Consider the following 25299-nt stretch of genomic DNA (forward strand, 5'->3'; position numbering starts at 1 on the left):
TAAAGAGAGCCACTCTTGTTTCTACCCCTTGATTCCTGGACCTGTATTGTGTAACAAGATTCCTAGCAGATTCATTTACACATTGAAGTATGAGAAGTTCCAGATCAACTCTGAAGAACTTTAAGGAATTACAGATAATAAGAAAGGAACCAGAAGCCTGGAGACAAGGAAAGGGGGAACAAGAAAAATATAGCAAAATTCATATTGGTCAACCTAATGCTAGAATGAATGATTAACAGGAAGACAAGAAGTAGTCACTAGGAGCCAGCATGGATACACTAGAATAAATCATGTAGATGTAGATTCTCCTTCTTTTCTTACATCAATAAGCCTAAACGATGCAGTAGACATAGCATATCTGGCTTTTGGTAATGTATCTGACAAAATGTGTTAAAGTATTGACAAGGTGTTATCAGGATAAGGAAATATGGGCTGGGTGATAGTTCTATTGAATGTATTCACAACTGGCTTAATGATCATTCCAAAATGGTTTTGACTAGTAAATTAAAATCAACCTAGATTCTAGCAGGTCTCCAATGGCAAGATTTCCAATCTTCTCTTCCTGACCATGAAACTCTTTTTTAAAAATTATAATTTAGATGAAATACAAGATACAAAGGTAATATCACTTACAGCAATAATGTTAAATAATATAATCATGTTCTCCCCCACCAAAAAAATTAACAAGTTGATACAAAAAATTAAAACATTTTGGTTAAATTTAGATAAATTAAAATAAAATCTAGATAAATTTAAAGGATAAAATCTAGGTAAATTTAAATGATGAAGATAAAGTGCTAATCTTGGCTCCTAAAGACTTGAGGATGGTAGTAGAGGTTAATTTCAATTAGTCAACATATGGAAGTTAACATGAAGGATAATATGTGAATTCAGTTAAACCTACATTCTTCAACCGCAACAACGTAACACTCACGTTAAAATTACAAGTTGGCCATGGAGATTTCATGTAGCCTTTGCATTCATGCCTTGAAAAAGTACACAAATTAAAGATGTCTGATATTAACAATAAGAATGCCTAATAAAGAGACCAAATGGAAGTACAGTTACTTTTAAAGCTGCCCACGTACTCCCCTGTTGTCCATATTCTGACAAGAGATTTGCATGCTAAATCAGTCACAATTATCCCCAAAGCCAAACAGCCCTCAATCGGCCCTTCTGATCACCCACTTGCCTCCTCTGTTCTCTTTTGTGCCCAGCTGAAAGCAACCTTTGACCACCGTTGCAGAAGAAGGCAGAACACAGCATGACTGAAATGGCTGAAGGGGAGAGGAGCCCGCAACATGAGGAGTGGCAGATGACGAGTCCCCTGACACGGTGCACATGATCTCATGTTTTCACTTCTATCTCAGTGAAAGTTTTGTGAATTTTTAAAAAACTGCCAAGAACAGAATTAGAACAGAAGTAGAAAAAAAGAAAGCTTCAGACAGTTCTATCATGTTTCTGACAGCCAAGTATTCCAGCTGATCCTCCATAGTGAGATATCAGATTGTGAGGCAGAGAACAAGCGCCTGAAGAGAATGGGAAGTGGTCACCTAACCCCAACACTACCTTTATATTACGAAAGGCAAATAGAACTCCCCTCCTGCCTTTTTGAATAAATAATTTAGTTATTATTTATCAGATGTGGAATGATATGGAAATGGCTGGCAGAAGCAGAACCAGGAAATTCAATGATCTTTACCTTTATATTAATACCCAACACTACCTTTATATTAATAACAAGATGTACCCAAAAGGCAAATAGAACTCCCTTCCTGCCTTTTTAAATAAATAATTTAATTATTACATATAGGATATGGAATGATATGGAAATGGTTGGCAGAAGCAGAACTAGGAAATTCAATGATCTTAGGTATAAAATTTTGAGGAAAGTTTCTATAAGTCAGATTAGGGAAGGGGCCCTCCCTATTCATATCAAAGTCTCTATATTTTTCCATTTTACCTTCACCCCTTAAGTAACACTAGTTATTAAAAGATGGGTAGGACTGGTACCAATAACCCCCAAATTAAATTTCTACTTCTTCTCTGTCCCAACCATTCTCTTTGCAAGAATAAGCTGGCTTTGGGCAATGCTATTACTCCCCTACGAACAACAAAAAAGTCTTCTAATGACCTCAGCACTTACCCTAAACAGCTTTCTCCCTTCCCATCTCTCCTGGCACTATAACCTGGGAGTATCCCTGATGCTCACCTGTCATCTCCACCGACACTAAGAAGTTGTTCAGGCATCCCTTAGATCAATGTTAAAGTGTGAAGCACCTGCATCAAGGTCACCTAGCATGTTCATTAAAAATATAGACTCCAGGCCTGGCACGGTGGCTCACACCTGTAATCCCAGCACTTTGAGAGGCCAAGGAAGGCGGATCATTTGAGGTCAGGAGTTTGAGACCAACCTGGCCAATATGGTGAAACCCTGTTTCTACTAAAAATAAAAATAAATAAAATAAATAGCCGGACGTGGTGGTGCATGTCTGTAATCCTAGCTACTTGGGAAGCTGAGGTGGGGGGATCACTTGAACCCAGGAGGCAGAGGTTGCAGTAAGCCGAGATTGTGCCACTGCACTCCAGCCTGGGCAACAGAGTGAGACAGAGTCTCCAAAAAAGACTCCAAGACCCCATGTCAAACCCACTAAAACAGAATTTCTGTTGGTAAAACTCAATAATTCGCATTTTAACAAGTGATTTTTATGCACACGAGGTTGAAGAATCTCTGCCTTGCAAGTACAATCACAAAAGAGGCAAGGTGATTTACCAGCACTCAACCCACCATTTGACAGCAAGGCCAGGCTAGAATTTACCCTTCCCAAGCACCTAGTGTGATCCTTACCTGCTAGAGCCCATTGATTTGTTATTAACAAGGAAAATGATTTGGCACTCTTCAGGGAAAAGTTCCATCCAATCTTAAGAATAATAGCATCCTGCAGAGAAATAGGCAGTTAGCTCTCTAGTCCCTAATCCTGCCTTTCATGTGGCAGAGGCAGAAAGCTTCTTCTTAAGTCTTCTCTGGTCATTTGTAGATTCATTGCTGCTAAAGACTTGCAACCTTGGGAGCAGGCCACAGAAACAACAGGACAAATACAAAAGGTGCTATTCTCATCAATCAATGAAAGGGTCTGGAAGCTGAGATTTGATTATTTTGTCTCTGCTGGAGTCTCGCTTGAATTCTGTGTTCCTGGAAATTGAATTAACACTCAGGTTGACTTCAGACAGTTATTCTTTCCTTTCTAGTTAGCAGCCTCTGAAAGTGTTTCTTGCCCTAAGAAACTGCACAGGAAGCCCCAACAAAAAGTAGTTGTTAATAAAGGTGCAAATGAGCACGTAAGGGGATGCCCAGGGAACCAGGGAGTAAATATCACATATTCTACACAAGGCAGAGAAGTCCTCAAAAATTCTTGCTCAGAAAATACAAAGTCACTCCTAATACAAGGCACTCTCTCAATTAAAGATGATCCCAACCTATGATAGTTCCACTTTCAATTTTTCAACGTTACCATGGTGCAAAAGCAATATATTTTCAGCACCGTATTTAATAAACTACATGGGGTATTCAACACTTCATTATAAAATGGGCCTTGTGTGAGATGATTTTGTCCAACTGTTGGCTAATGTAAGTGTTCTGAGCTCATTGAAAGTAGTCTAGGCTAAGCTATGATGTTTGGCAGTTTCGGTGTATTAAATGCATTTTCAGCTTATGATACTTTCAACTTACAGTGGATTTATTGGGACACCTCATCATAAGTCAAGGAGCATCTGTACTTTATTTGAAACAAATAATAAATTACTTTATTTGGAACTTTGTTTGGAGAAGGCACGACGACCTGAAATTATCTCTGTCCATGCTACTTTGGGCTTCCTGTCGAGGTCATCTGATGCAGTAAGTTTTAAAAAGAAGCAAATTATTCATCATTCCTGGGTGTGTGAGTTCACAACTGCAAGTTTGATAAGTTCTCTTTAAAAACCATACATTATTATGTCATGGCATTTGTGAATGGAAACCAGACAAACAAGGAGAAGAAAGAAAAACAGTCCTAAAAAAATCAGACTCGTTACCTGTGGCTTAGCATCCTATTTTCACTGGCTATATCCTATGTGAGTTTTTTTAAGTATGGCATCTTACTCACAGAGGTTGAAGTAATGATGATGGGCCTCCAAAAAACTGTATGAGACGGCTCCGAACTGCTTCTAGCCAAAGCAGATGCTGATGTTGAAGAGGTATGTGGAGACTTTGAACGAAACTGCATCATGAATTTTAAGTAGGGGGAAAAAAAAACACTTCTAAATTAACATAGTGTCCGGTCATTGTGTTACAGGAAAGGGGTCCCAATCCAGACCCCAAGAGAGGGTTCTTGGATCTCATGCAAGGAAGAATTCAGGGCGAATCCATAGGGTAAAGTGAAAGCAAGTTTCTTAGGAAAGTAAAGGAATAAAAGAACGGCTACTCCACAGACAGAGGAGTCCCAAGGGCTGCTGGTTACCCATTTTTATGGTTATTTCTTGATGATATGCTAAACAAGGGGTGTGCTATTCATGCCTTCCCTTTTTAGACCACATATGGTAACTTCCTAATGTTGCCATGGCATTTGTAAACTGTCATGGCACTGGTGGGAGTGTAGCAGTGAATACGACCAGCGGTCACTCTCATTGTCATCTTGGTTTTGGTGGGTTTTGGCTGGCTTCTTTACTGCAACCTGTTATATTGGCAAGGTCTTTATGACCTGTATCTTCTGCTGACCTCCCATCTCATCCTGTAAGTTAGAATTCCTAAACTGTCTGGGAATGCAGCCCGGCAGGTTTCAGCCTTATTTTACCCAGCTTCTGTTCAAGATGGAGTTGCTCTGGTTCACACGCTTTTGATAATTAGAATCAGAAAATTCTACCAAGGCATCAAGATATAATAGATATAAAGCAAGGTATCAGATCAAGATGTAAATGTTTCAAAAGTGTAGTCAAGAGGTATAAGACTCAAACCTTCACCAACCTGGAGGATATAATGGAATAGACAGCTGTGGGTGCATGTGAGTCCTACTTGCCCAGGAAGGAAGGGTGGGGGTGCCCATCAAAGCCCTCAGGCCTGGTTAGGGGTTTTCAACAAGCCCATGCAGACACCTGATTTGTGTCCCCTGCAGTTGGGGTTCACTGTGAATTTGTGATTGTTTTCTGTCTGAGAAACCTAAAGAGCAAGATATGGGCTAATAAGCTATGCAAAGAAGAGGCTACAGTGGGCAGCCTGCACTCCCCAAACTTATGGGGGCAAAGAATGCATGTGTCCCCAGGCTGCTTCTGGCCACACTTTTGACCTAAGACATCTCCAAAGCCTCCAAAAGCTGTAAGGACATCCCACACACATTATGCTGCCTGGTTTAAAATGCTGCCTGTCTTATCTCATAGGCTCATTCTTATTTAAATCAGGTGAAACCTTCTGCCCCTGTGGATTTCCTATCAAGAGACCTGTTGTCCTTCCAGATATCTGGCTTTTGTAAGCACCACTTTAGCTCACTGGGCATGGCCATGTGTGTTTGAATCCTGGCTATGGATGAGATTCATGTTTATTTTCACAAGGGCCCTAAGTCTCATGCAAATCAAAATACTGATTATTTAGTTAATCATCCTATTTAATTGTCCCCAAACATTTCATTCAATCAATCACTATGTATTGAGCACCGACTACACACCCGGCACTGTTCTAGATGTTGGGGACACAGCAGTGCACGAAACAAAGTCCCAGTTCTCAAGGTGCTGCATTCTAATGGAGCAGGGGAGAACACTACACAAACAAGATGATTTCTGGGGTTATAACTGCTACAGAGGGAATAAACAGAGTGGTGTGATAGAAGTGATGGGGGAAGACCCGTTAGAGGTGATATTTGAGCTGCAATTTAAAGGATGGGTACAAGCCAGCCATGAGTAGTGTCTAGGAAAGAACATTCTAAGGCAGAGAGAACAACAAAGTCAATGGTCTTTGCAAGTATTGAGCTTGATGTGTTAAAGAAGTGTAAAAAGAGTTTAGAGGTTGTGCAGGATCTCTCTGCTTTGCTCCTCTCCACCTTTCACCTCTTGCTCGGTGCCTTCTGCCTTTCCATTGTCTATTTAACTTGACAATGCCCGTGTGATCGAGCCCAGACTCTTATCTGCATTTGGATGCCTGGGCTTAGTGCTAACAAAGGTCCCACTCACCCCTCCAAGCCCTGAGCTTGGATCAGCTGAGGACACTCAATTCACCCCCACAGGAGAGTTCTGTTTTCACAGTCCTGAGAGCTGGCCACTAGCCGTCTAAACCAGAAAACATGAAGCAGCTCGTTTTCCCAACCACACACCTGCCATATGTCCAGTATTTCATCCATACCCCATAACTGACTGTAGCAAGGGCTGTGTTTCCAGAACTGACCCTTAGCCCTCCCTGCCTGCTGACTTCCCCCGAAGCTCTTAAAACATTCAGGAAAACTGAAGCCGGTTTATGACCTAGAGGCTATTGAGTTCATCATCTTCTGGGTGGCTACATCAAACAGTGCCCATATTTCCCTTTTCTAACACAGCTAGATTTTTTTTTTCTTGCCACTAGGTTTTTATGTTAATTAACTATCAGAAACTATTTATCTATAAAAAGCTGTTGATTAAAAATAGATGTTTAGGCCAGGAGTGGGGGTGTATGCCTGTAATCCCAGCTACTCAGGAGGCTAAGACAGGAGAATCGCTCAAACCCGGGAGGTGGAGGTTGCAGTGAGCCAAGATCATGTCACTGCACTCCGGTCTAGGTGAAAGAGTGAGACCCTGTCTCAAAAACAAAAAAACAAAACAAAATTTTAAAATAGACGTTTAAATAAGAGAGAAAAAGAATCACAGGCTGTGTGCTGATTTGGGACAGTTGCCACAGTATTTCCTGGTTCAATAAAATCTCCCCTGGACCTCTGCCTCTGCACATCCATGAACCTTTGCCAATCCCGCAGCTTCCAACCTTCTTTATGTGCCTGGGCTCTTGGAGCCTAAGCGTGACTTTCTCCTTCCAACTTCTTCCACTGCCAGACTTTATGATCCTCCTCAGTGTAAGCGTCTCTTCAGCGGCCAGGCCATCCCTAGCTCCTGCTCAATTCTCCAGGCTCTGGATTGCAGCTGCTCTTCTGGGCATCTGATTTCCATTGCATCAGGCCCTGCAGGGCTGTGAGAATGTGCTATTAAATGAGTCACTAACCCCCTGAACTTGTTCATGCAAATGTAGGATATGAATCGTACATCTGACTTATCTGCCAACAGCGCAAAAATACTATATGTTATCAGTCAGGATATTTGTGTGACAGAAACCCAACTCAAACAAGTTTAAGCAATAAAGGAGATTTATTGTTGTTGTTGTTCATGTAATTGGAAAATGCAGGGGGCAGAATTAGACTCAGGCCCTCCAGGGATACAAACAATATCTCTCTGTCCTCATTCTCTCCTAAGCAGACAGATACTCCTGGCTTCCATTATCCCTGCTTAGCACTCCTGTGGAAAAAGATGGCGCCTTTAGCAATATCTCTATATCAAGGATGCTGATTGATTTGATTGATCAAGCTTTGATCCTATGACCATTCTTGGTCTAATCCTCATGGACAGGGAAATAGGATACTGGGATCAGTAAAGCCTGAATCATGTGCTCACCCTCGTATCCCAGCGTGGGAGTGGGGCTATACAGAGTACTGTGAGGGGAAGTTATATTTTAAAAAAACACACACACAAAGCAGAAAGTGGCAGATATCATATTCTAGTTCACTCAATATTCCCTCTGTAATCTTTCAACCACCTGCTACCTTCTGCTACAAAGGCTGGAAAGCTTAAAACACTACTTTGCAGACAGGCTTGCAGTGAGGGTGCAGGCTTATGATCCAGGTTCTGCCCAACAGATGTTCCCAAGGAAAGTGGACATGATTAAAGTGGGGTAGGGGCTGGATGCAGAGCCATCAGATTCTTTCTGTAAGGACGGGGAGATGATGGATGCCTCTGGTTCTTCTGGACCAGCTGTGTCCTAGGGTTATGTGCCTAATCCCTCACATAATAGGTGGTACATGGCAACAGCTTCATGGTTTCTGCCAGAACAGTGAAATGACTGTACATATTTCTTGACTGTGTCCCTGGCTCCATGGCATCTAAGCTTGGTTCCCAGACCCTCTCATAAATTCTAAAAGCAACATAATCTTTGTAATAAATTTCTTTCTTCATAAACTGGCTAGTTTGATACAGAAGTAAAACTAATGCCTTGCCCTGCCGCATTATGCAAGTGTGTGCACATTACACCCCACAGCCAGAAGAAAAACAAAACAAAGCACTTACAGCCGGAACCCCTTCCCTCTCCCAAAACAAAGACTTACTTTAAAAAAAACTAAGGCCATTCTATCTAGTTCTGGTTCTCAAAATAAATGAAATCTTGAGCCTTTTCTGTAAGCTACTGTTTTCCGATAAAAACAACTTTGTTGTTTCACAAAGTTATTGCTCTTTTAATGCTGCTATCTGAAGGGATGATACAATCTTTGAGGTTATAACACTCATGAAATAACTAGCTTTTTTTTACAACCAAAATAACTGTAAATTTGGTAATCTTGAGGTTTTCTTTTAATTACCTGTTGTATATTTCATTTGGCAAGCCAGTCTTTTTAAAGCCTGAACTCCCTTGCAATCCATCTTCACAAGGAAACATTTTTCTTTAAATGCTTTTATAGCTGTGTCTTCTTTTGACAGGAGGATCTGTTGTCTGCAACTAAGAACGCTGATGAATACAGGAAGGGAATGTCACCAGTGGAAGTGCATGTGTTGTGGGAGAGCAATATTGTTAGGAGGAAAGGATGTGCTGAGAAAATAAAAACAGAAAACGTCCCCTACATTGTTTCACAAGGTTATTATGATGACTGAATGAAATAATGTGGTATATGTTGTAAACTATAAATGTGTAAATCTAAGGCTAATGCAATACTCTTGGTTGGGAGTTACCACATTGAACATAAGTCAAAGGTACCTAATTACACAGAAAGCATTTGTATCAATTGGTAAAAACTTCTGCCGGGCATGGTGGCTCATGCCTGTAATCCCAGCACCTTGGGAGGCCGAAGCTGGTGGATCATGTGAGGTCAGTAGTTTAAGACCAACCTGACCAACATGGTAAAACTCCCATCTCTACTTAAAATACAAAATTAGCTGGGCCTGGTGGGGCTGAGGCAGGAGAATCACTTGAACTTGGGAAGGGGAGGTTGCAGTGAGCCGAGATCACGCCACTGTACTCCAGCCTGGGCAACAAGAGCAAACTGCATCCCAAAAAGAAAAACACAAAACAAAACTTCATGATCACAGGCAAGCAACAGGCAGAAACAACAGGACAAAGACAGGAAGAAGTTTATACTGCACATCAAATTCAGCACAGTGACTAGCTCTGGAATAGACAAGATAGAAAAGGTTGAGGAGAGGCACAGGGAAGATTCAACTGTACCTGCAACATTTTATTTTTATAAAACAGCCGGACGCAGTGGCTCACACCTGTAATCCCAGCACTTTGGGGGGCCAAGGCAGATGGATAACCTGAGGTCAGTAGTTCGAGACCAGCCTGGCCAACATGGTGAAACCCCATCTCTACTAAAAATACAAAAATTAGCCAATGGTGGCATGTACCTGTAATCCCAGCTACTCAGGAGACTGAGGCAGGTGAATCATTTGAATCCAGGAGGTGGAGGTTGCAGTGAGTCAAGATCATACCACTGCACTCCAGTCTGAGCAAGAGTAAGACTCTGTATCAAAAAAATAAAATAAAATAAAATATGAAAGAAACATGACAAAATGTTAACACTGTTATTTCTGAGTGGTAGATTTTTAATAGTGTGTTAATTTTTTTCTGTATTTTTTTAAACTCTGCAAAAGAAAAAAAGTGGGTAAATCAGAGAGACTGGACAGGTTTCATGCTTTGCCCCTAACTCTGGTAATTTTGCCCCTAGCGAGGACCTTTAATCAGAAAAGAAAATAAAAAACAAAAAATAAACTATTCCAAAACTAAACTATTCCAAAATAAACCATTGTTACAAACTTATTTAGTGCCAACATACCTAAACACTTGTGGCTTAATCTGAAAGTTTTTTATTATCTCATTTATGGTGAAGCAAGTTTTCAGTACAGACCAGAAAGAACTGTTTCCTACGATTCTTCCGAATGAAATGTGGCCACTGATCAAAATATCGCTCAGGTCAGTTTGAAGGCACTTCTCTGGAAATTGCTTGCAAATGCAAAAACAAATGAAAACAATAGTAACAACAACAAATTTCCACCTTGAGCAGGGGCATTCAAAAGTTTTCAGTAAGAGAAGCCATGAAGAAACGTCTCCATATATGCTGCAGGGGGAGGATGCTTTGTAAAAACACTGATACAGTGATAACTGAGAAGGTTCAGGGCTGGCCGGGCGCGGTGGCTCACGCCTGTAATCCCAGCACTTTGGGAGGCCGAGGCGGGCGGATCACAAGGTCAGGAGATCGGGACCACGGTGAAACCCCGTCTCTACTAAAAATATAAAAAATTAGCCGGGCGCGGTTGTGGGCGCCTGTAGTCCCAGCTACTCGGGAGGCTGAGGCAGGAGAATGGCGTGAACCCGGGAGGCGGAGCTTGCAGTGAGCTGAGATCTGGCCACTGCACTCCAGCCTGGGCGACAGAGCATGACTCCGTCTCAAAAAAAAAAAAAAAAAAAAGATACCTTCTTAAAAAAAAAAAAAAAAAACTTCAAAGATCACGATTTTTTTTTTTTTTTTTTTGAGACGGAGTCTCGCTCTGTCACCCAGACTGGAGTGCAGTGGCCAGATCTCAGCTCACTGCAAGCTCCGCCTCCCGGGTTTACGCCATTCTCCTGCCTCAGCCTCCCGAGTAGCTGGGACTACAGGCGCCTGCCACCTCGCCCGGCTAAGTTTTTGTATTTTTAGTAGAGACGGGGTTTCACCGTGTTAGCCAGGATGGTCTCGATCTCCTGACCTCGTGATCCGCCCGTCTCGGCCTCCCAAAGTGCTGGGATTACAGGCTTGAGCCACCGCGCCCGGCCCACGATTTTAAAATACTTTAATACACTAACATCTGTTAACATCTGCATTTAACATGATTTATTTAGCTACCATGAAGGAATAGAATACAGATACCGCTAACTTTGGAAGAGAGAGGACAAGTCAGCAACTCAGAAGAAGGTCATTGGGCATCCACAATGAACAAGAAAACAAGAGGTTTCTGAGAAGAGATGCAATAAAAACTGAAAATGAGTTGATTTTTTTTTAAGATAAAGTTTTCTTATTTTTTAGTTTTGCCTAGGGTAAATCCTTACTACAAAATTTTGCCTAGAGCCACTCCTACCTTCCAGGCTAGGCAAAAATGCCTCTATGTTTTTGTGCTATATGACTGATAACAATTTTCCACCCAGCTAATGTGGTAACTCTCTGACAATAAAACTTTTCATGGCTAGGTGAAGTGGCTCACACCTGTAATCCCAGAACTTTGGGAGGCTGAGGTGAGTGGATCACTTGAGCCCAGGAATTCTGGACCAGCCTGAGGACCATGGTGAAACCCCATCTCTACCAAAAAAAGAATTAGCCAGGTGTGGTGGAGTGCGCCTATACTCCCAGCTACTTGGAGGCTGAGGGAGAAGGATCACCTGAGCCTGAGAGGTTGAGACTGCAATGAGCCGTGATGACACGACTTCACTCCAGCCTGGGTGACAGAGTGACACCCTGTCTCAAAAAAAAGAAAGAAAAAAACAAACTTTCACAACAGTTTCCAGTCACTATAGAATCTAAATGGTTTATTCAGATAAGTGACATATGCAGAAACTGGCAAACTCTAGGGACAAGAGACTTTGAGACTTGGACACCCCAGAGGAAAACACAGCTATGTTTCTATGTTCCCATTTTGAGACAAATTTCCTCCTAGTCTACAAAATGTCACCAAATAAAACAAAAGTATATGCATGGCAGAACCAGGGGTATTTGGAGCTGTCTGGCAGTTCCTAAAAAGAATAGAGTTACCATATGATATAGCAATTTCACTCCTAGGTATATACTCAAGAGAACTGAAACATATGTCCACATAAAAGCTCGTACGTAAATATTCAGAGCAGCATTATTCATAACTGCCAAAAAGTAGGAACAACCCAAATGTCTATCAAACGAATGGATAAACAAAATGTAATATATCCATACAATGGAATATTATTCAGCAATAAAAAAGTGCTAATATATGCTAAAACATGGATGAATCCTGAAAACATTATGCTAAGTGAAAAAAGCCAGTCACAAAAGTCCACATATTGTGTGACAGATCTATGGAACGGGTAAGTTATAGAAACGGAAAGTAGGGCCGGGCCTGGTGGCTAACACCTATAACCCCAGGACTTTGGGAAGCTGAGGTTGGCAGATTGCTTGAGTCCAGGAGTTTGAGACCAGCCTGGGCAACATGGCAAAACTCTATCTCGACAAAAAATACAAAAATTAGCTGGGCATGGTGGCATACGCTTGTAGTCCCATCTATTCAGAGGGCTGAGGGGAGAATCACTTGAGTCCTGGAAGTGGAGGTTGCAGTGAACTGAGATCGCACCACTGTACTCCAGCCTGGGAGACAGAATAAGACTCTGTCCGGAGAAAGAAAAGAAAGAAAAGAAAGGAAAGAAAGGAAGGAAGGAAGGAGGGAAGGAGGGAAGGAGGGAAGGAAGAAAGGAAAGAAAGGAAAGAAAGGAGGGAGGGAGGGAGGAAGGCAGGAAGGAAGGCAAGAAGGAAGGCAGGAAGGAAGGAAGGAAGGAAGGAAGGAAGGAAGGAAGGAGAGACTAAATGAGTGGTGGTTGCCTAGGACTCAAACTATTGAGGGGAAAAAGGCAGTGCTACTACCGAAGGATACATAGTTTCTTTATGGGATGATAAAAATCTTCTGGAATTCAATAGTAGTAGTAGTTGTACTACTTTGTGAATATGCTAAAAACCATTGAGTTGGCCAGGCGTGGTGGCTCACGCCTGTAATCCCAGCACTTTGGGAGGCCGAGGCGGGTGGATCACGAGGTCAGGAGATCGAGACCATCCTGGCGAACACAGTGAAACCCTGTCTCTACTAAAAATGCAAAAAAATTAGCCAGGCGTGGTGGTGGGCACCTGTAGTCCCAGCTACTTGGGAGGCTGAGGCAGGAGAATGGCGCGAACCCAGGAGGCAGAGCTTGCAGTGAGCCCAGATCACACCACAGCACTCCAGCCCAGGAGACAGAGCGAGACTCCGTCTCAAAAAAAAAAAAAAAAAAAAAGGCCGGGCGCGGTGGCTCAAGCCTGTAATCCCAGCACTTTGGGAGGCCGAGACGGGCGGATCACGAGGTCACGAGATCGAGACCATCCTGGCTAACACGGTGAAACCCCGTCTCTACTAAAAAATACAAAAAACTAGCCGGGCGTGGTGGCGGGCGCCTGTAGTCCCAGCTACTCCAGAGGCTGAGGCAGGAGAATGGCGTAAACCCGGGAGGCGGAGCTTGCAGTGAGCTGAGATCCGGCCACTGCACTCTAGCCTGGGCAACTGAGCAAGACTCTGTCTCAAAAAAAAAAAAAAAAAACACCATTGAGTTGTACTCTTTAATGGGATGGATTCTATATTGTATGAATTTTATCTCAATAAAGCTTTTTTTTTAAATTTTCACCACAGAATGTAATTTCCAAGAAGAATTCTATCATATAGACATATAGAAATAAAAGACAAAGTAAGGCAATTTGATTCAATACATTAAGCTAGTAACTATTGATCCCACCACCTCCTGCCTCCTCAGGCATCAATTCAGGATATCTTATTCTTTCTTTTTTTTTTTTTTTTTTTTTTTGAGAAGGAGTCTCACTCTGTCACCCAGGCTGGAGTACAGTGGCATGATCTCTGCTCACTGCAACCTCTGCCTCCTGGGTTCAAGCCATTCTCCTGCTTCAGCCTCCTGAATAGCTGAGATTATAGGCACCTACCACCATGCCCAGCTAATTTTTGTATTTTTTACTAGAGACAGGATTTCACCATGTTGGCTAGGCTGGTCTCGAACACTTCAAGTGATCAACCCGCCTTGGCCTCCCAAAGTGCTGGGATTACAGGCATGAGCCACCACACCTGGCCCAGGATACCTTATTCTTAATGTAGTCTGCTAGGTTTTTAGGCATACAAAAGACAGAAACTCCATGTAGAGGTAAGGCTGTTGATACTATATTATTATTGGCTGTAAGTACTGTTAACTAAAAATGATCCTGAGTAATCATAAATTATAAGCACAAACTAGTATTATAGTATTAACACATCTTCTATCAAACATTTAACTAAGGAACTCCAAGAATTATCTAGGTATTATCTGGTTAATTTCAAACACAATCAAAAGCACAAGTATACTTCTCTATCAAACAAGTACCATGAACCTTCCTAGTACCCCATATGATTTTGCTCAAAGACTATAAGCAAGCATGAGCAAAACTAGTGTCTATCCAACAGATCTGCTGAACAGATTTAACAAGTCGATTTCCCACCTTTCCCTTCAAATGAATACTTCAATAACCACCTCATGGAATCAAGCCACAGGCAAGGTGGATCTTTACTTAGGGTCATCAATTTCACATGCTCACTATAGACCATTCATAAGTGTATTAGTCTGCTTCAGCTGCTATAACAAAATGCCAAAAGCTGGGTGGCTTTAAAAATAGACATTTATTTCAGCTCTAGAGGTCAGGAAGTCTGAGATCAGAGTGCCAACATGGTCGGGTTCTGGAGAGGGCCCTCTTCCTGGTTTGCAAACAGCTGCCTTCTGCCATATCCTCACATGGTGCAAAGAAAGAGAGGGCAAGCTCTCTGGTTCCTTCTTATAATGTTACTAATCCCATCTTGAGAACTCTATCCTCATGACCTCATCTAAACCTAATTACTTCCCAAAAGTACTACATCCTAATAACATTGGGGGTTAGGGCTTCAACATATGAATCTGAGGGGGAATATAAACATTCAGTCTATAAAGGAAAGGGAATATAGCTTAAGAATAAGAACCATACATTTGGCAGTCTAGCCAGACAAAGGGAAGCTGATTTCTCTATTTTAAAAATGTTAAAAATCAGCCCGACACAGTGGCTCACTCCTGTAATCCCAGAACTTTGGGAGGGTGAGGCAGATGGATCACCTGAGGTCAGGAGTTCAAGACCAGCCTGGCCAACTTGGTGAAACCCCATCTCTACTAAAAACACAAAAAAAATTAGCTGAGCATTGTGGCAGGCACCTGTAATCCCAGCTACTTGTGAGGCTGAGGCAGGGAGAATTGCTTGAACCCAGGAGGCAGAGGTTGCAGTGAGTCAAGATTGTGCCACTGCACTCCAGCCTGGGCAACAGAGCGAGATGCCGTCTCAAAAAAAAAAAAAAAAGTAAAAAATAAATTGCAATGTAGGATACATACTTGTGGGTTATTACCCACCATGTTAATTTTCTTTAAATAAAAGCAAATTCATTTATAAAAATCTCTTATACCTCCGATAATGATTGGCACAGATGACAGGCAACTTCCAGTTGGAAGTTCCTGTCTTCCAATTTCCAGTTAAATTGGAAACGGTGATTCCAGATCTTTTGGAGTCTTTGATTTCACACTTTTGACTACTAAAAGTGATTGGTGCCACTGAAGAGGAATCTAAATTATTTTACTCTATTTCAGTATCTACAACATACCCTAAAGATATGCCAAGATGTTGTATAAAGAAGGCTGAGAAACACTAGTTTATGCAAACCCCCAAAATACATATTATTTGAATAATATTATGTACAAGTCTTGCGTTCATTTTCAACACAGCAAATAATGTATCTTCCGGTTGGAATATTACAATTATTCCAAGTTCTTAGGGATTTTTCCTAATACAAGACACTAAAATAGTTTTCAAAAAGAGGTACAAGACACCAGTAGTACAAGTGAATTATTTTCACATAATAATGGGCCTCTGACACAAACAAATGGAAGAACATACCATGCTCATGGATAGGAAGAATCAATATCGTGAAAATGGCCATACTGCCCAAGGTAATTTATAGATTCAATGCCATCCCCATCAAGCTACCAATGAGTTTCTTCACAGAATTGGAAAAAACTGCTTTAAAGTTTATATGGAACCAAAAAAGAGCCCGCATCTCCAAGACAATCCTAAGTCAAAAGAACAAAGCTGGAGGCATCACGCTACCTGACTTCAAACTATACTACAAGGCTACAGTAACCAAAACAGCATGGTACTGGTACCAAAACAGAGATATAGACCAATGGAACAGAACAGAGTCCTCAGAAATAATACCACACATCTACAGCCATTTGATCTTTGACAAACCTGAGAGAAACAAGAAATGGGGAAAGGATTCCCTATTTAATAAATGGTGCTGGGAAAATTGGCTAGCCATAAGTAGAAAGCTGAAACTGGATCCTTTCCTTACTCCTTATACGAAAATTAATTCAAGATGGATTAGAGACTTAAATGTTAGACCTAATACCATAAAAATCCTAGAGGAAAACCTAGGTAGTACCATTCAGGACATAGGCATGGGCAAAGACTTCATGTCTAAAACACCAAAAGCAACGGCAGCAAAAGCCAAAATTGACAAATGGGATCTCATTAAACTAAGAGCTTCTGCACAGCAAAAGAAACTACCATCAGAGTGAACAGGCAACCTACAGAATGGGAGAAAATTTTTGCAATCTACTCATCTGACAAAGGGCTAATATCCAGAACCTACAAAGAACTCAAACAAATTTACAAGAAAAAAACAAACAACCCCATCAAAAAGTGGGCAAAGGATATGAACAGACATTTCTCAAAAGAAGACATTCATACAGCCAACAGACACATGAAAAAATGCTCATCATCACTGGCCATCAGAGAAATGCAAATCAAAACCACAATGAGATACCATCTCACACCAGTTAGAATGGCGATCATTAAAAAGTCAGGAAACAACAGGTGCTGGAGAGGATGTGGAGAAATAGGAACACTTTTACACTGTTGGTGGGATTGTAAACTAGTTCAACCATTATGGAAAACAGTATGGCGATTCCTCAAGGATCTAGAACTAGATGTACCATACGACCCAGCCATCCCATTACTGGGTATATACCCAAAGGATTATAAATTATGCTGCTATAAAGACACATGCACACGTATGTTTATTGCAGCACTATTCACAATAGCAAAGACTTGGAATCAACCCAAATGTCCATCAGTGACAGATTGGATTAAGAAAATGTGGCACATATACACCATGGAATACTATGCAGCCATCAAAAAAGATGAGTTTGTGTCCTTTGTAGGGACATGGATGCAGCTGGAAACCATCATTCTTAGCAAACTATCACAAGAACAGAAAACCAAACACCGCATGTTCTCACTCATAGGTGGGAACTGAACGATGAGATCACTTGGACTCAGGAAGGGGAACATCACACACCGGGGCCTATCATGGGGAGTGGGGAGGGGGGAGGGATTGCATTGGGAGTTATACCTGATGTAAATGACGAGTTGATGGGTGCAGCACACCAACATGGCACAAGTATACATATGTAACAAACCTGCATGTTATGCACATGTACCCTACAACTTAAAGTATAATAATAATAAATAAATTTAAAAAAAAAAAATGGGCCTCTGGAAATCTCAATAAAAAGAAGTCTATTTAGAGAATATAAGTATATTTAAATTTGTTTAAAGAGGGAAAAAAAACTAATTTGTCTATGTTTGGGAGCAGAAGAAATAAGTAAACTAAAGTAAGTTACTTAAATCAGTTATTTATCCAGGTACTATTCCATCCTCCCACAATTTACTTTTCAATCATACAGATTCCTTTTCTTTTATTCCTAATCTATGATTTTTCTCTATTTGGAGGCTTTATGAAATGTGCTTCCCAAGTTTACTTGCCTTGCATCTGACTGCACATGGCTTTGAAACTTAAGCTCTGAGCCTCAACAGACATTATCAGAATTCTAATGTACACAGATGCACTTGAATGGGACAAGTCCTTAGAGAACAATGAATCAAGAATACCACTAAGTAGGCAGGGCGCCGTGGCTCACGCCTGTAATCCCAGCACTTTGGGAGGCTGACGCGGGTGGATCAACTGAGCTCAGGAGCTGGAGACCAGCCTGACCAACATGGTGAAACCCCATCTCTACTAAAAATACAAAAACTTAGCCAGGCGTGGTGGCAGGCACCTGTAATCCCAGCTACTCGGGAGGCTGAGGCAGGAGAATCACTTGAAGCCAGGAGGCAGAGGATGCAGTGAGCCGAGCTGAGATTCTGCCATTGCACTCCAGCCAGGGCAACAAGAGCGAAACTCCGTCTCAAAAAATAAAATAAAATAAAATAAATAAGTAACAAGTATATAGTATATCATAATGTTGTGATTCAGCTGAACTTTTTTTTTCCTTTTGGAGATGGAGTCTCACTCTGTTGCCCAGGCTGGAGTACAGTGGCAAAATCTCGACTCACTGCAACCTCCATCTCCTGGGTTCTAGCGATTCTCCTGCCTCAGCTTCCTGAGCGGCTGGGATTACAGGTGCATGCCACCACACGCGGCTAATCTTTGTATTTTTAATAGAGTTGGGATTTCATCATGTTGGCCAGGCTGGTCTCAAACTCCTGATCTCAAGTGATCCACCAGCCTCGGCCTCCCAAAGTGTTTCGACTACAGGTATGAGCCACCACGCCCAGCCCAGCTAAACTTTTAAGGAAACCAGACATACTGTCCAGATTTATGGGGTTTTTTCTGCATATAAAAACGAGCAAATTTAATTCTCTTTTAGGAGAGTCCATGTAATGTTGAAGGGGTAACAGAAGACTCCCAGCTGGGCGCGGTGGCTCAGCCTGTAATCCCAGCACTTTGGGAGGCCAAGGCAGGTGATCACAAGGTCAGGAGTTCAAGATCAGCCTGGCCAACATGGTGAAACCCCGTCTCTACCAAAAATACAAAAATTGGCCAGACGTGGTGGTGGGTGCCTGTAATCCCAGCTACTCGGGGGGGCTGAGGCAGGAGAATCGCTTGAACCCAGGAGGCAGAGGCCAAGTGAGCCAAGATCGTGCCATTGCACTCCAGCCTGGGCAACAAGAGTGAAACTCTGTCTTAAAAAAAAAAAAAAAAAGACTCCTTAGCTTATCAGGCACCAAAGATCAAGAGGAAATCAGGTTGTCCTTTGGAGACATCTACTAAAGAAGGTTTTGCATGTCACTCACAAGTGCTATGTGGACAAAAGCTGAAATAAGGGCAGATTTATCTAGAAATTCCTGAATCGAATGCAACCTACAATAACGGAAAGGGCATGAGTAACAGAAGTAGCATTCATTAAATATTCACTATTTGCTATGTCTTTTACATACATGTCCTGTCTTCTATTTCAATAGTACTCAAATTTTTAGACTCAAACCATGAGAAAATTTCTCAGAATTTCTCCTCCCAACACCATCTTTCTTCAGAGTTAAAGTTATCCGTGGGGATAGAAAAAAACATATGTATGTATGTATGGATGTATGTATGTATATGTATATTGGGGGGAAACCTGCAGAAATAAAAATACAGTAACTTCTACTACCTCTCCAATAACCCACACTTTAAGTGTGACAATACTCAGAATTTAACTCCCAAAAACCTACAATGCATCATGAATACTGAAAGTGTTTTGAACATAGGCTTTTGCTTTGCTAATGTGCATTTAACATCCCAGTCACAAAAGCACATCTTAAAACACACACACACCCCTAGATATAGCAATACTAATATCTACTCCTGAAAATATCCTCGTGACAAACAAATGGAAGAGAAATACTATGATAGAGTAGAATGGAATGATGACAATAATAGAAAGTATGAAGGGAAATTCCAAACATTTGAAATTCTTCTAAAAATAGTCTATTAAATGTCAGTTATCTTGGTTTCCATAGAAATTCACAAGTGTCTGCAAAAAGTAACCTATTCCTACTTTGAAACTTTACGACTGTTCTTGCCAATAACATCACATCCTTATAAACGCCACATTGGGGACACGGGAAAGGAAGCCACATATATCCAAGTGGTATGCAATATGTTCAGAAGACCTCAATAGAAATGAATATTGCTTGCATCATTTAATGTTTGAAGAGGAGCGATAAAGACTATTGTCATTTAAGAGTAGTGAGAAGTACAGGTAGTTCTCACGCTAGGAGGCTAATATGTTACTACTCACTCATTTCAATTCGTTGATCTTTTCTTCCCTGAACGACTATACCTAAATCTGGGATGTGTGTGTGTGTATTTTATCCTACCTTTATTCTGTACCTTAACACATAGATGGGGAAGTAGAGTGGGTTTTATTTTGTTGTTTTAAAATCATCTACAGGCGACATACAGCTTAACTTCACAGGGTTGTTTACCAGCAGGTCGGTGTTCTGAAGAAGCACGCCGTAAAACATGCACAGAATAAGGGTCTATCAAAATAATCGTATATATTATTATTTCGATATATATATGGAAAGATGGGATGGCAAAACATCTTTAACAGAATGGGTAACACTCCTTTCAATCATCAGTAACAAATTCCCACAGGATCTTTATTCCTCGCTATTTGTAAACAAGAGCTGAAGCCAGCCGGGCACCCAGGAGCGTTCCGCGAGGGCCATCTGAGGAGGGGGACCCCCGCCTGGATCCCGCTCCATCCTCGGGCCACGAGGAAGCCCTGTTGGAACTCTTCTGCTCCCGCGTGGAGGCTGGAGTCCACCGTCCCCGCTTAACTACACTGCAGCTACCCGGGATCCTTAAGCCTCCTCCAACTCTGCACTTTGCCAGGCACCCGAAACCCACGGTGGCTGGGCGGCCCTGCTCCCGGCTCTCCGAGCCTGTACCCTCGGGGAGGCCCGGGCCGGAGGCACCCCGCGGGAGGCTTACCGAGCAGCGAGCCTATGAAGATGACGACCTGCACGGTGGTGGTGAACTGGCGGTACAGCTGCGCCTCGCCGAACTTCCCGAGCGCGCTGCGGTTCACGCCAGCAGCCTCGGCGCCGGACGCGTTGTGCGGCTCGCTGGCGTTTGGAGAGATCCAGCTCCCGTTATGTCCCATGGCGAGGCTGAGACTCCGGCTCCGCGCGCCGCCCGCCTCGGAGCCCCGCGCGGAGCCTCTCCTCCTCCGGGTGAGGAGGGACGCGCGGGCGCCTGGTGGAGTCCTGGAGGAGCCGGGGCAGCCGACGGGTCCCCTCACGTCTCCACATCGCCAACCCCGGCGCCCAGGAGGCGGGGAGGGAGGGAGGAGCGGCTGCGCCCCATGCCCACTCCCTCCTGGATCCCCGTCAGCAGCCACATGAAGGCAGCACGGTCAGAGCCCGCCGAGCGTCGTCCGTCCCTCCTCCAGGGTGGTCAGCGTGGCCCAGCCCACTCGGCAGGAATGGAAACACAGAAGGAGGCATTCGATGCTCAAGGAGGGCGCTCTCCGCTCCCGCTGCCTCCTTCAACCGCGGGTCCTCCGCCCCCCGAGGGCTAGGGCATCCCTCTCCAGTCCCCTCGGGCTGACGCACTGGGCCCCTCTCCTCAGCGGGAGGAGAACGTTTGGCCGAAGCTATTTTTCAGTCCTGCTGGCTTCGAAGCTGGATGGCGATGTGAAGCCAACGAAATGCCCACGCCGAGTGGCCGGAGCCACGAGGGGACCCCCGAGTGCCCGACAGCGCCCATGGCTTGGGCGGAAAGCCCTGAGTGCCCACAGCAGCCTGGCCCTGCGCGCCCAGCCTCCCGACAAGACGCCCGTGCTGGGTCCTGCTTCCCAGCCCCTCACTGGGGGCTCCGACCTCCTGCCTCAGCACCGGCAGCGGGGACCCCGTTCCGCAGCGCCTTTTTGCCTCTGCATGGCTGGGCGCCCCCTTTCCTATCCCCCTTCGGGCCCTCGGCCGCTAGAACAGAGCTTGACAGCCAGGCGGGGAAGAGGGAGGACGCCCCCAGCGGGGCAGTGGCACCGTCTGCGCGGCTGCTAGACTCTTGGTGCGCGCCTGGGGCAGCCGGGGACGCGCGGCTGGCGAGGATGGTCACGTGGCACTCGCGGCCTCGCCTCTCGCGCCCAGGCTGCCGCGGGGAGGGCGCCATCTTGGCCCCGCGGAGCGTGACTGTCTCGGCTGGAAGCGTGGGTGGCCGGAGGATCCGTGACTGGCTGTCGTGGACACGCTCGCTACACCTCCCGGAGCTTCGTTCCATTTACTATTAACTGTCGTTACTTCTCTGTATCTCGTCAGCAGGGGCTGCCTGCGGTCTTAGAATTACACGTCCCTGCCACCTGGGCAGGAAGCCCAGTCTCCCGGCCCCTCAGTCAGGCCTTGGGTGTAGCTGGAGCATTTAAGAAAAATGAAATATAGAAACTCAGTGCATGGTTTTCTGGGCCTTTTTATTGAATATCATTTGTAAAATGTACACAATATAACCCAGGCCTAGTGGATTCCAGGACAGAAAAGGTTGGGAGCTGGGATAGTCAAGTAAACAAGAAGAAATAGTAAAGTAAGAGATGCCAAGTGGGAGAGGAAACTGTATGGATGCAGAGAGAGGATCTGGGGTAAAGAGAAAAAAGATGCATGGTCGACTTTATGGAAACTCATTTCTTTTTAATAAGTGAAGTACATGGTAGAAGACTTTGACATGTTGATTATGGGACTGGGACAAAGGACAGTAACTCAAGAATTGATTAAAATTACAGTTATTCCTTGGTTGCCCCAAGGATGGTCCTGGTATAATATGGCTATTTCCTTTTCACTGGTAACCCTTATTTACTCTTGAAAGGGTAAAAAAATCCGTGTCTTGTACATATTTGGAGTCTCACAATATCTTCACATAGTAATCTATGTGAGAATTATTTTAAACATTTTGGAGACCGAAAAGGGGAGAGAGAAAAAGACAGAAAATTACTAATTACACTAATTGTATTTTTCCCCCAAGAACGCCATTACCAGTGGTTAACATTGGTTCCAAGAGTCCAAATATAGTTTTCAAGATGAAACCCTTTACACTATAATCATTAGAAACCAAAAATTATAATAATTCACCAACATCCAGCATACTCATTGAGGAAGGGTTGAAGAATGTGTGTAAATAGAGTTGCTTGATAACAGTTATAAAAATACTCCTTTACCTACCTTCACCCTCCATCCCGAATTCAAAACTAGTAAGAGTTGGGATAAAGGTATAGAAAAGAATCAGTTTTGCAGGTGTAAAGAATGGAGAAAGCAAGAAACCACTCTCATGTTTTCATTCTGAGAAGATATCGCTAAATGCTCAACAACCCCTCAATTGGTGTTAGGGTATATGGTTAGTAGAATCAAGAAATAACCCGATCAGCTGAGATCACCATGATTCTCAGACTTGAGAAAGGATTGCCTCTCAAAAATGAAGGGCTAAGGACAGGAACAGAGAGTAGCACAATTCTTAATAGTTGTGTGCTGTGTGAGTTTTTTTTAAGGATGAGTCAGAAGATCTTAAAATTGGTGATGTCAAAGATTGGACACAATTTAAATATGTATTAAATGTCTATAGTAGTGTTTTTTATAACTGTCTGGTCATCTACCAGTGCACAACAAACCGTTACAAATTTAGTGGCTTAGAGCATGACTCCACAAGTGTAGCTCAGAGTTGCTGCCTGGGTCTGGGATCTGAAGGCTTGTTCACTCACATGTCTGGCAGTGGATGTTGGCTATTGACTGGGAACTCAGCTGGAACATCTGTGTGTGGCCTCTCCATGTGGCTGTTTGGTTTCCTCACAGCCTGGCAGTTATGCTCCAAAAGTGAGCATGCCAAGAGAGACAAGAGTCCCAAGAGGACAAGGCAGAAGCTGCACTGATACTTTTTTTTCTCTCTCTCTCTTTTTAGGTTAGCCAAGTGAAGCAGTGGTAGTGGAGAAGGAACAAAGAAATCTGTAAAGTAGTTGTGATCAATTAGTTGTAAACACCACTGCACTCAGACTCAGACGAGCTTGCACTGACTTTTATGACCTAATCTCAGAGGTTGTACAGTGTCACTGCCACTGTCCTCTACTTGTTGAAGCAGCTACAAACACACCATATTTGAGTAAAGGGGACACTAATCGGGAGGAGTGTTAGTCACATTATAAGAAGAGCATGTGGAATGAGAGAGAGTAGAGATACTGCAGTCATTTAAGGAAAATATAACCTCCCATAATGTTAAGATATATTTTCCTTTTGTAAAAAAAAGAAAAAAAAAATGTACCATTTCAGGCCGGGCGTGTTGGCTCACACCTGTAATCTTAGCATTTTGGGAGGCTGAGGCCGGTGGATCACCTGAGGTCAGGAATTGGAGACCAGCCTGGCCAACATGGCGAAACCTCATCTCTGCTAAAAATACAAAAATTAGCCGGGTGTGGTGGCAGGCGCCTATAATCCCAGCTACTTGGAAGGCTGAGGCAGGAGAATCACTTGAACCCAGGGGCAGAGGTTGCAGTGAGCCAATATTGCCATTGCACTCCAGCCTGGGCAACAGAGTGAAACTCCATCTCAAAAAAACAAAACAAAAACTAAAACGTACCCTTTCAAATTTTTTTCTGAAATTAAACCTGAAAAGGTCAAAAAACACATAAATTACAGTCCATTTCAATTACTTACCATGTACAGGTATTGTCTAAGTCTATAGTAGTTCGGACTATAGTAGTTCAAAATACCTTACACAAGGCAGCTTATGAAAAACAGAAGTTTATTTCTCATAGTTCTGAAGGCTGGGAAGTCCGAGTTCAAGTTACTGGCAGATTCAGTGCCTGTTGAGGGACTGCTTTTGGTTCACAAATAGTGCCTTCTATCTGTCTCCTCATGTGGTAGAAGGGTGCCTTTTTTATTAGTACCTCTATTTATTTTATTTTATTTTCAAGAGACAGGGGTTTTACTGTGTTGCCCAGGCTAGCCTCAAACTCCAGGCTTGAGCAATCCTCCCACCTCAGCCTCCCAAGTAGTTGGGACTACAGGCACACATTAAAACACCTGGTTCCTATTAGTGCTTCTTTTTTTTATAAAGGCACTAATCTCTTCTATGGCACCATAGCCATCATGACCTAATTACCTCCCAAAGATCCCATCCCCTAATACCATCACATTGGTGATGAGGTTTCAGTATATGAATTTGGGGGGCTGGGGACACAAACATTCACACCATAGTAGGTGTTACATTGATATGAGCTGGTAAATGTTAACACCTGGCAGCAATCAGCTATACAGCCATAGGTGAAGGCAGGTGATTAGAATTACCAGCCAACACATTTATGTGCTAGCTAATTTTTATTCAAAACTTTCTGAAGCT

At 43.1% G+C, this 25299-nt stretch overlaps 1 protein-coding gene across 1 annotated transcript in view; it reads right to left on the minus strand.

Moving 5' to 3' along the window:
• Nucleotides 1-21682, minus strand: part of GPR176 (G protein-coupled receptor 176) — a 120786-nt gene extending 99104 nt beyond the window's left edge. The window contains 1 exon segment of the mRNA NM_001266154.1: nucleotides 20917-21682. Coding sequence (NP_001253083.1) covers nucleotides 20917-21088 — 172 coding nt within the window. The 5' untranslated portion in view covers nucleotides 21089-21682.
• Between the last annotated feature and the right edge of the window lie 3617 nt (nucleotides 21683-25299).

The sequence above is a fragment of the Macaca mulatta genome, chromosome 7 (genome assembly GCF_049350105.2).
Source record: "Macaca mulatta isolate MMU2019108-1 chromosome 7, T2T-MMU8v2.0, whole genome shotgun sequence".
Classification (NCBI taxonomy): domain Eukaryota; kingdom Metazoa; phylum Chordata; class Mammalia; order Primates; family Cercopithecidae; genus Macaca; species Macaca mulatta.